At 29.4% G+C, this 12,027-nt stretch overlaps 1 protein-coding gene across 1 annotated transcript in view; it reads left to right on the forward strand.

Moving 5' to 3' along the window:
• GluRIB (Glutamate receptor IB) overlaps positions 1-12,027 on the forward strand; it is a 250,505-nt gene that overhangs the window by 138,843 nt on the left and 99,635 nt on the right. Inside the window, exon 6 of the mRNA XM_075372702.1 lies at positions 2,723-2,929. Within this exon, the coding sequence (XP_075228817.1) occupies positions 2,723-2,929 (207 nt within the window). The remainder of the gene's footprint in view (positions 1-2,722; positions 2,930-12,027) is intronic.

Raw genomic sequence — 12,027 nt, forward strand, 5'->3', positions numbered from 1 at the left:
TTTCATTAATTTACAAGTTTTTAATGCTTTTTCGTTTATATAGGCTTTCTTAAGTTTTTTAGTAGGAAATTTATTTTATTGGAACAGATTCATTCTTTTAATATAATAAATTAATTAAAAGAGTAATATTAAAGCTTTAAAATTGAAGATATAGGTGATTTTTATCTCGTTATTGAAATAAAGTTACGATTCCGCTGTTTTACAGCCTTTCAGTATATAACAATATAATTGTTTTGATACAATATTTAAATTACAACTTTTTCAATAATTAATATTAGATTTATTCTTCCTTAAGACTAGTCATTGTGTTCAAATTATATTTGTTCATTAACTATATTTTCATTATTGCATTTTTTTTTTCAAATGTAAGGGATTTAAATTTATTATATTAATTTAAAAAATTTATACGTTTACTAAACTTGAAAATTACGTTTTATTTTCCTTATATGATTTTCATATTATATTATTATTTTATTTACAATTGTATAAATTAAAGTTCCACTTATCAAGAACTTTAGAAATATGTATCCGAGTACTTTTGAAGCCGTTACTTCATCATCAGGGATCTTCATAATCATAATTAAATTAAAAATTGTTACATTCATAGTAGTAGATCGTCAAGAAATAATAATAATAATAATAATATAATATAATAATAATAATATAACTTCCTGATGTTGGAGTAATTGCTCCGAAAGTACTCGGATATACATATCTAAAATTGTTGGTAAGTAGACCTTTATACAATTGTATTAATACCAACGGTACCAAATGCTTAGTAAATTTTATTTACATGTTTGTAAGTATTTTTGAAAGCGTTTTTTTTTAATTTTATTTTTGTTATTACTTTGTAGAGACTTTTACGATTTCATATTTTGCATTATATTTTAAGAATACTTGTTTTATATTATTAATATTAGAATTAGATTTATTAGTTCTAATTATTTTCTAATCAGTATTTTTTTAATGTGTGATTAAAAGTAATACTGAAATTGTTATCTGCAGTGAATTCATTTTATTAATGTGTTTAAATGTATAATTATTTATTAATTTATTTATGCCCTTTATTTCGATTAATTCTCCACATAAGCCCAAAGCTTGTGCCGTGGAAATATGAAGTGGAAATCTTTTAGCGTATGAAAGTGCCATTCATGACTGGATTTCGAACCCCGGACCCTCTGAAAGGCCAAGACTCTACCAGTCTGCCATGAAAGCAGTGGCAGAGTGTTATATAGTTTTCAGATATTATAACAGTTTTCTTCTTTTGTTATCACCAAATAAGCTTGATGGTTAACTGTGGGATATGGAATTGGAATTTTGTAGGGTACAAAAAATGGATACCTAATCGGAATTCGAACCCGGGGCCTCCGGATAAAAGGCCGAAACGCTACCATTCCGCCACGGAGATCAACATTATATAATAATCTTTTATAACAGTTTTCAGATGCTATGTATTATATCAAACTAAATTCCTTATTAATTTCATCATTATCTTTTAATAGTTATTAATAACGACTTTATGTAATTTATTTAACATGAATGTAATATTCGTACGAAAATTTATTTTAAATTTTGTTGTAGTACGGGTGTAAAATTTCTCTGCTTATTCAGAAGCAGAAATATTTAAGATTTGTTAAAGAAATCAACGAAGAGTATAAAAAATAAAAAGTTCTATGTGAAAAACACTGAAAAATAATTTTATCAAAACAATAATCCCTTATATAGAATTTATTTTTTCTAAACTAGCTAAATTAAATTAATAATTTAATATGAAATATATTTTTTTCATATGAAAAAAAATTATCTAAATTTTGTTTATTCGTTTTATTAAAGGCACTTTTGAATATTTTATTAATTCTATAATTACGTTATTAGATTTACATTTACAAGAATACATACATAGACAGATATATATATATATAATGTGATATATGATATATATATATATATATTATACACATACACACACGACTACATTAATATTATTAATTCACGCCACTTATTTTTGTTGCGTATGAAAAATACTCTTTTATTCGAACATGGTAATTTCCGAATGAAAAACTGAGAAGTTATCACTCCACCACGATGATTATCATTTCATTACTCGTTTCATTAATTTTAGAATTTAAAACGTTATTGCATCTATTTTTATAATTCATTGTTACATTTTTAATAATTTAACTTTTTTTTTATGAAAGAGTGGACATCAAAAACTATGGTCATTAGTACGAATTTAACTATTATTTTATTTATTATAAGCATTTTTATTAATTTTATTTTTTGATGGGTTGTCTATTTAATAATTTTTGTTACAATTAAGATATTTTCTATTTCCATTAACAAAGAATCGATTTTTTTTTTGTTGCTGAGTAAATAAGATTTAGCATTACGTATTATGTTTTTTGTTTCTTTTTTTTAATATAAATTCTATGAAAAAATTTTTCGTATCAAATGGCAAATTAAATAATTAAGTGGATGAAATAAACAGCAATTAACTTTTTTTTATTAAAAAGTAATAATAAATGAGGAATTAAAATATAAAAACTTTTAAAACAAAGATATTTTTAGTCTTACTTCATAAAAAAATAAATACAAAATTTTTCTCCTTAGAATTATAGCTAGTATAATTTACATAGTAATTTAAAAATATTTTCTTACATGCCGACGTGTATATTTTAAATGATATATATAAATATGTTTTCTTGTTTTCATTGTTTTTTAGGCACAAGCAGCTCTCATGTACGATGCAGTGTTTGTTTTAGTAGAAGCGTTCAACAAGCTTCTACGTAAAAAACCGGACATGTTCCGGAGTAATTTCCGTCGAGGGTTGATATTCAACAACGGCAGTCGTGGAATAGACTGTAATACTAGTGGGGGACGAGTTTCACCATGGGAGCACGGAGATAAGATATCTCGTTTCTTACGCAAGGTTTGAAATAAAGTTATTGTATACTAAGAATTTTTTATACGCTTTTCATTTATAATACTAAATATTTACTATGTAGTAAAATTCATTTATTTAACTTAAATCTAATTTGAAATATCTAATACTCGTAAAAAAAAAATGTTTTTATGAATGTTTATAGATACACGTGCACGTTTATTTATTTAGCGTATGGCACCAAAACATAACACCAATTACAAACAAAGATTTAACAAACTAATATATGCTACTGATTCTGGAGTCGCCATCAGGAAATCTTCAGGATTCAATTCATAAGCTGTCCTAGGGCAAACTTCTGTGATGTATCTGACAGTTTGATTTTCACCACACTCACAAAGGGGCGTCGGTGTTTTACCCCATTTATACAGGAAATAGGCGCACCTACCATACTGAGTCCGTATTCTGTTTAGCGTTTACCATGTCTTACGTGACAAGTCAAAACCCGGCGGTCTTTGAGTAACACATGGGATTTGGTTATTCTGCTTTGTGGTCCATTCTCGACGCCAGGCGTCAGTTAGGTTAAATCCGTCGTCAGAGGCAGCAATTGCTGTTTTGATAGGTGGCTTTCTAGATCAAAGGGAACCACGATTGGTACCCTCAATTTCCTCATGTATTGGCAGATTTCGATTGTCCATAATCTTCTTGTACTCTCTTACAAGAGCGTTCATACGGCTCAGGTTCGGGGGTGGTATGTGGCTCAATACCGGGAGCCATTCCAAGGCAGTAGACCTGACAACCCCGGCAATCATTCTCATAATGTTATTAAGTTGAGCATCAATTTTATAAGGGCTGTTAAGCCACACTGGCGCACAATATTCAGCAGCCGAGAAGACCAGGTTCACAGCCGATGTGCGCAAAGTGGAAGCCGATGCTCCCCACGTCGTTCCACAGAGCTTATGTATGATGATGTTTCTCGCTCTCAATTTCCCTGCAGTTTACTTTAGGTGCTCCTTAAATGAAAGCGTTCTATCAAGTGTCACGCCTAGGTATTTCGGTGTCTCATTGTTAAAGAGCCAGGTATCCTCGAATAGAATTTTAAGCTCTCTATTAGCAAACTTGTTACTCAGATGGAAGCATGACACCTTTGTTTTACTAGCATTCGGTTGGAGGCGCCATCTTCAGAAGTACCTACCTAGTTTCTCCAGGTCAGCCATCAGGACCTCCTCCGACTCATCAAATGATCTACATTTTATTGTTAGCAACCGGTCATCGGCGTAGCCATGCTTTTTAAATCTTGTCTCTGGCATTTCCGCAACATAGAGGCTGAAAAGGAGAGGTGCAGTACCGACCTTGTGGCAGGCCGTTCCTGAGTTTCCTCGGTGAGCTTATATCGGATCCCATGATAACTTGGAACATTCTATCGTTCAACATGTTATTAAGGAGGCGAGCTGTTACTTTGCATGGGATTATACGGAGGACCTTACAAATCATGCCTTCTCTCCAGACAGTGTCGTAAGCGGCTGATAAATCAACAAATGCAGCAGAGGTTTTAAGATTTCTTTGGAACCCCGCCCCATTTTAATTTTTAAAACGTTTTAGTAGTATTCTCACCGAGTTTAACTCAAAACTTGATTGCACAACGTTGCTTATAATTTACATCACTAATTTTTGTAACGCATAACAAAAAAAAAAAAATATGTTTCTCTAAAAGTTTGTTTAAGTCTCATGTGACAACAATAGACTAAAAATATTAATACCTAATATAAATAAGCTGTTCATATAACCATATGTTTACTAGTAACTCTACAGTGTTGCCACTTTAGCTGCCAAAAAAAACTAGTCTCATTTTTTTTTATACCACTCACTCGAAAATATATAAAAGCGTACAAACAATAAAATTGTTGTTGCTTTACTAAATATTCTTCTATATGATTTGTATTTATCAAAGCAAATAATTATCAGATACCTCAATTATCTGAGATTATGAATAGCTCTTAAACACAAGGAATAATTCACGATAAATATATACATCTTCTCCCTATATTACAAAATGGTATAAAAAATTCTGAAAACATGAAAATTGCAATAACTCATAACCTAATTGATCAATTGAAACGGGCAATGGCTTAAAACACTCGCAGAATTAAATACACATAATGAGGCCTCATCTAAAGTTTATCTTCAATTCTGAGTCAAGATATGAGTGAACGCTATTTCTCCCTATGTTATAACATGGTAATAAAAATGCTGAAATGTTAGTACCGAGGTGACCAGGGACGTAGCCCCCTAATATATACATATATATATTTAGTATTTATAAAAAAAAATTTTTAAATGATATATATATTATAGAGGCATGCCTGAATAGAATATTTTTTTAAATTATTGTTTATAAAACATGTAGCTTAAGCAGACAATGATGACGTCATAGAAAAATAAATTGTAAATGAAAACGTTTTTAGTAGAATAATTGTGAATTTTGAGGCATATGTTTCATACTTAGAATAACAGCCTATAATTCTCCTTAGGAGATTGGCATCATTCTAATAATTTAAATAGAAAATATATAGAAGAGTTATACATAATTTTAATTATATTGATGAAACAATTTAAAAGAATAAAGGTTATCCAATAATTAAAATTAAAATGGCAAGAATTTTAACCACTATCATTCGCCAACTTAATACCTAATTATATCATATTATAACATTGAAAACAATAACTTCTTTTATTGCATTTTGGTTTGTAGAGGAAAATATAGGCAAATTTGACTTAAAAATCTTATTTAAATTAAGAACCTTAAATAATTTTTTTTTTTTTTTAAATGATGAAATCATCATTCAGATTTTATTGATTGTATAAAACTATATTCCTTGTCTCGGTTATCAATGTGTAAATATAAGATTGAAGTACGATAAATCACGTTAATAAGAAATACTAATAACTTATAACAGAAAAAAAGATCTGTAGAAATTAGAAAGCACAAAACTTCTTATTCTAACAGATTGATCTCAAAAATAATAAATAATATTTATTTATACAATGAACGTTATAGAACACAACAATTTAAATTTATCTTGTTGCAATAATAATACGTATTTTAGAAGAATAGTCATTTAGGTTCTAAAGTATAACAATAAAATAATAAAATGCTATCCGGAGATCTTAAATGTCCATAAACAAAAATCTACTTTTGTTCTAATATGAAAAAACTATATAGAAATTACAAACTATATTCAAATATTTGAATCAGAACGGCCGTTTATTTTTTGTTTTATATAACTTTTGTATATCTTAAACAATTAAAATTGAGAAAATATTATTAGCCTACTTAACAGAAATATATATTTAAACTTATCTGTGTTCATTGTCTCATATTTTTAGTTCGGAATAGTTGTATTTAAATAACATTAATATAACTTCCATTTACGATTAAAAAAGTTTATCTGAATAAACTCAAAATAAAAATAAATTGGTATTTGTTACACGTCTTTTAATAATCAGTTGCGCGGAAAAACTTTAAGTTGAAATTTAAATAATAAATATTTTTCAAACTTCGTAAGAATGTTTAAATTACATATTATAGTTTCAGTTATTTTATACGTCAATTCATTATAGATATAATAGTTTATAATATAAAATTAATTTTTATACAATACGAGAGTAGGAGTAATTTTATGAATAAATTATTGATTAGAAATTGTTTTAAAATTGTTTCTAACTTATATACATTTTTCATCTACTTATTTTATTTTTGATAAAAATTAATAACATTTATTTTTGTTTATAATAATGAAAGAAAATCACTAAATATATGTATAATAATGTTAACAAAGAAGGTTTGTGTTATTATATCAAATAATACCGTGTTTTTCAAAACGAATATGGAGTTTTAAAGTTATTTAATATTTCTCAAGCTTCACATACATTGATTGATTGATTATACATAAAATGAAAGAGTAACTTTATCTGTGTGCAGGCTCATAAACTGTTTCCAGTACTTTCCGCTTGAAAACACTAGTAGCAAAAATGACGACTCCCCCAACAGAAAGAGTCCTGTGTTTTGCAGTTTGCTAAGTAATTACCGTTCAACACGCGTTCCGTTTGAAGTTCCTTTGTCATCCCCGAGTGACAAAAACATCCGTAAATGGTATAAACAATTAGGAACCACTGATGTTATTTTTTAAAGGGAAGTGTACAGGACGGCTGAGTGTGTCCGAAAACAATGTTGAACGTGTAAAAGAGTCAGTCTTTTGTGCGTAGTCCTAGGAAATCCGTTAGGAAGGCTAGCCACGAATTAGCAATTCCAGTGACTTCTACGTGGAGGGTTTTAAGGAAACGCAGAACAATTGCGTCCATATCATTTACAAGCTTCAAAGCCTACAGATTATGGTTTGCGTGCTGGCTTCGCAATTGAAGTGATGCACCGTGATAATGAAAACTTTCTTTATAATGTCGTATTCAGTAACGAATCAACGTTTCATGTTAATGGAAAAGTAAATACTCATAACGACTGAATCAGAAAATTCTCATGAAATATTGCAGTGCGAACCACACTCCCCAAAACTAAATGTTTTTTGTGCCATATCCCGACGGAAAGTTTACGGGCAAGCGTTCTTTTACGCGGAAGCAAGTATGTCTGGAATGAACTATCTTTATATCAAATAAAACTCTTTCCGCAACTGCAATACGAATACGGAACTTTATTTGACAACAAGATGGTGCCTAACTGGCACAAGGCTTTACGTGACTGGTTGAATGAAATTCTCACCGACTGCTGGCTTGGTCACCGGGGACTAGATGTCAGGGCCTTTTTTCAGTGGCTTCCACGTTTGCCCGATCTGACCTTTGCGATTTTTCTTTGAGGGTTTATAAAGGATCAAATGTATTTGCCACCGTTACCAGCTGGTCAAACGACTTGAGATCCAAGACTGAAGCAGCTGTCCCATCAATTACTCCAGACTTGCTGATTAAAGTATGCGTTAACTCTCCTGGATGTGTGTCGTATGAGGGATGGTGCTACATTCACCACTTATAGGAAAAACTGTTTCAGCTATAATTGATTTCATGTATAATTTATTAATGTAAGTAAAACTTAAAAAAACTTTACATAACTTTAAAACACCGATAGTCATTTAGAAACGCACGGTACAAATACCAGTTACTGAAAACAGTTGAAAACGTAAAATATTTGTTTGAGCAAATATTTTGTATTACCATAACGATAAAACAAATAACTGTAAATCCAAAATTTATTACTCATATTTAAGAGAGAATCCGTAATTATCAGCAATATACTTTTGATAATGAATGTGAGGCTTTCTTAAACATAATCATTATTAGGAACGAAAAATAACTCTTACTATTTCCAGTCAGAGAGAGAAAATGTCAGATTATGGAACGGAAACATCCAGACTCGCCTACCAAGAAAGAGCTAAGAAATCAACCATGAGCAGGGAAATTGATATTAATAGTTTTTTGGAACTTACAAAGCTCAGAACTGGAATATTATCAGGATAAGGTACTAACAATAAACAGTGCTCGTTATTGTAAAATACGTAGAGAAGCATAAGCTTACAATTCGAAGCAAACGCCGAAAAAAATTTTCAAAAGGTATTGTTCTTTCAAATGCTTTTAAATGTATTTCAACTGTGTACTGCTGCCCAGACAGAAATTTGAGATATCGGTTCATCCTCCGTATGGCTCATGTGTATGTATGTATATATATATATATATATATATATATACATACTAAAATATATATACTAAAATCGTAGGAGTGGGTATGTGTGCGCGTGCGAATGTTAATACTAAATTTGGGATTCTAGTCTTTTAAATGTAAAAATTTTAATAAAAAATAAAATAATTTAGTATTTATAAAACAATTAGCCTAAACATAAAACCAGGATGGGTCAAAATTGAAGAAACTTCCATGTGTCTCTTCATTTCGCTTAATATTGTAGAAATTACTTAATAGAAGAGAACTTATTACAATGATATTCGATGTAAATCTATCAATATACGTATACATTTTATTTCCTTAGAATTATCAGTAGTTAACCATCGGTAAAACTATTGCTTTGTTGCCAAGTAATTGGATTACATAAATATAATCTAAATTTCATTTATAATTCAAATCATTAATCTTTATTTATTTATGTATTTTTAATGATTCATGCTAATGCAACAGTCGTATTTTAATGAGGAATAAGAGATGGGTGATTGATGTATGAGAAAATTTTACAAGATCTTACTGGAAAAACTTTGCCAGTTATAATTTATAATTTAATTGGTTATTATTTTTTTTTTGGGGGGGAAAAAATATTTAATTGCCTAAAATAAGAAATAAAACTGATTTTAAATGGTTTTCCAATTATTAAAACGTCATCTTTCCGATTCATCAATGCAAAATTATTAATTTTTTACCTACGAATTACATTAAATTTTTCTTTGATTCTTATTGTAAAAAGTACTTGATTAAAACGCTTTATATGATTAAAAATTGCTTATAAATTCGTTATTTTATATTATGCTTTTTTTTTTGTCTTCAGTCATTTGACTGGTTTGATGCAGCTCTCCAAGATTCCCTATCTAGTGCTAGTCGTTTCATTTCAGTATATCCTCTACATCCTACATCCCTAACAATTTGTTTTACATATTCCAAACGTGGCCTGCCTACACAATTTTTCCCTTCTACCTGTCCTTGCAATATTAAAGCGACTATTCCAGGATGCCTTAGTATGTGGCCTATAAGTCTGTCTCTTCTTTTAACTATATTTTTCCAAATGCTTCTTTCTTCATCTATTTGCCGCAATACCTCTTCATTTGTCACTTTATCCACCCATCTGATTTTTTAACATTCTCCTATAGCACCACATTTCAAAAGCTTCTAATCTTTTCTTCTCAGATACTCCGATTGTCCAGGTTTCACTTCCATATAAAGCGACACTCCAAACATACACTTTCAAAAATCTTTTCCTGACATTTAAATTAATTTTTGATGTAAACAAATTATATTTCTTACTGAAGGCTCGTTTAGATTGTGCTATTCGGCATTTTATATCGCTCCTGCTTCGTCCATCTTTAGTAATTCTACTTCCCAAATAACAAAATTCTTCTACCTCCATAATCTTTTCTCCTCCTATTTTCACATTCAGTGGTCCATCTTTGTTATTTCTACTACATTTCATTACTTTTGTTTTGTTCTTGTTTATTTTCATGCGATAGTTCTTGCGTAGGACTTCATCTAAGCCGTTCATTGTTTCTTCTAAATCCTTTTTACTCTCGGCTAGAATTATTATATCATCAATAAATCGTAGCATCTTTATCTTTTCACCTTGTACTGTTACTCCGAATCTAAATTATATTATGCAACTTCGAAAAATGATTAATTACAATATATTTTAATTCGAATTTTATTAAACTGTAAAATATAAACCGTAAATGTGAAACCAAGTAAAGCTAAAATAAAGACATCCATGTATATCACTCCTTCACTAAAATTCAACCCCCTCTCACATACATTCGCTCTTACGCATAGAATTTTGTATTAATGAAATACACCTTAAATTTAGTATAAAGCGTTTTCACTGGTATTATAAATTAAGATAAAGCAAAAAACATCCTGAAAAATTTGTTCTTCACTAGATTTTTCTTTTGCGTAAAAAGGAAGACCTTGTTTCTGTAATTTGGTAGATTGCATCTTTTCATTCCATTTAAAAAAAAAAAAAAGGGTGGTGAGCAAGTGGAGTATAAATGATGAAAAAGAGTTAAGAGTAGGACTATAAGGAAAGTTAAAAAGAAGGAACTAAAACGGACAGTAGTACACTCTACCGTATGCGAGTTGAAGTATAACAATCCCGTACCGTTCTCTTCATACGCGTACTCGTTAAATGAAGATTGAGAACACAACAGCTAGTGGTGCGGGAATCAAGTCGGAAAAGTAGCAGAATTCACGATTCCGTGCAAGCGAACGATGACGAAATTTAATTCTCTAACCGTCCCAGCAGCTACCTCTACCAGTCCTTTAAGCAACTACTTTTTCCCTTACAACTCCTTTTTCTTTACTCCTTATTTTCTTACTTTTACTTCACTTATATAATTGCGAAACTTTCTGTTAGAACTCAATATTATTTAGTCTTTAAAAAAAAAATCAGTTTTATAACGTTCATTATGCCCTTTATTCTATTATGAGCCCTTTTTTTGGAATAATTATTTATTAATAAATAATATAAATTACTAAACAATATGTAAAATTGAAAGTAGCTATAAATTAGATTATGTATTGCATACCTGTCTTTTTCACATCATATGCGGGTGATTGATTCAAATCATGCAGTTAAATAAAATGAAAGAAGCAAAATGATCCTCTCCTGAAAAAAAAAACGCGAGATATTTAAACATTTTATAATTAATAATAATTTGTTATAAATGCTATAAAATCATTAATACGATTCTTTTCGTTAAAATTTCCGGATTATCTCAAACTTTATTGTAATTTAAATAGCTTATACCTAAGTTATTATAATAAAACACCGTTATTGTAGTTATGGAAGTGATATAGCAACATTTCTCATGAAGTTTTTATAAAATAAAAATATAATAAATTGAAATTGCCATCCCAGAATCATACGGAAAGAATTAATAACAATTACACGTTTTGAGATAGCTTTTAAATAATCTAATATATAATATGTTCATATCATACTTAATTGCATTTTCTCATAACAAAAAACAAGTGACCATCGGGTAGAAAACCAAACAATGCTTAGAACTTAATTTTTAACATATCCGTTAGTTCTTAGGATTGTTTGCTCTATTTCTGAAGAAGTTAAACTATCTTTACAATACCTATAACACAAAATTGCAAACATTATAGATATAAAGGTTTTGTTCATTAGTTTTCCCTGCACTTACACATTTCTTGTGATAGTAAAACAATAATTATGTTTATGTCTGTTAATTAATAGCAAAAACAGCTTAAGTTCTTACATAAAGGTATTACGGAGAAGATTTATAGTGAATGGCCAGAGGTTCTTACAACTCGGAACGCAATACAATTAATTAATTATTATCAGAGTACGTAGACTTAACCTGTTTAAGAAAAACGGATTAATATTAATATAAAAATTAGTTATATTTAT

This window comes from Lycorma delicatula, chromosome 8 (genome assembly GCF_047948215.1).
Source record: "Lycorma delicatula isolate Av1 chromosome 8, ASM4794821v1, whole genome shotgun sequence".
Lineage (NCBI taxonomy): Eukaryota > Metazoa > Arthropoda > Insecta > Hemiptera > Fulgoridae > Lycorma > Lycorma delicatula.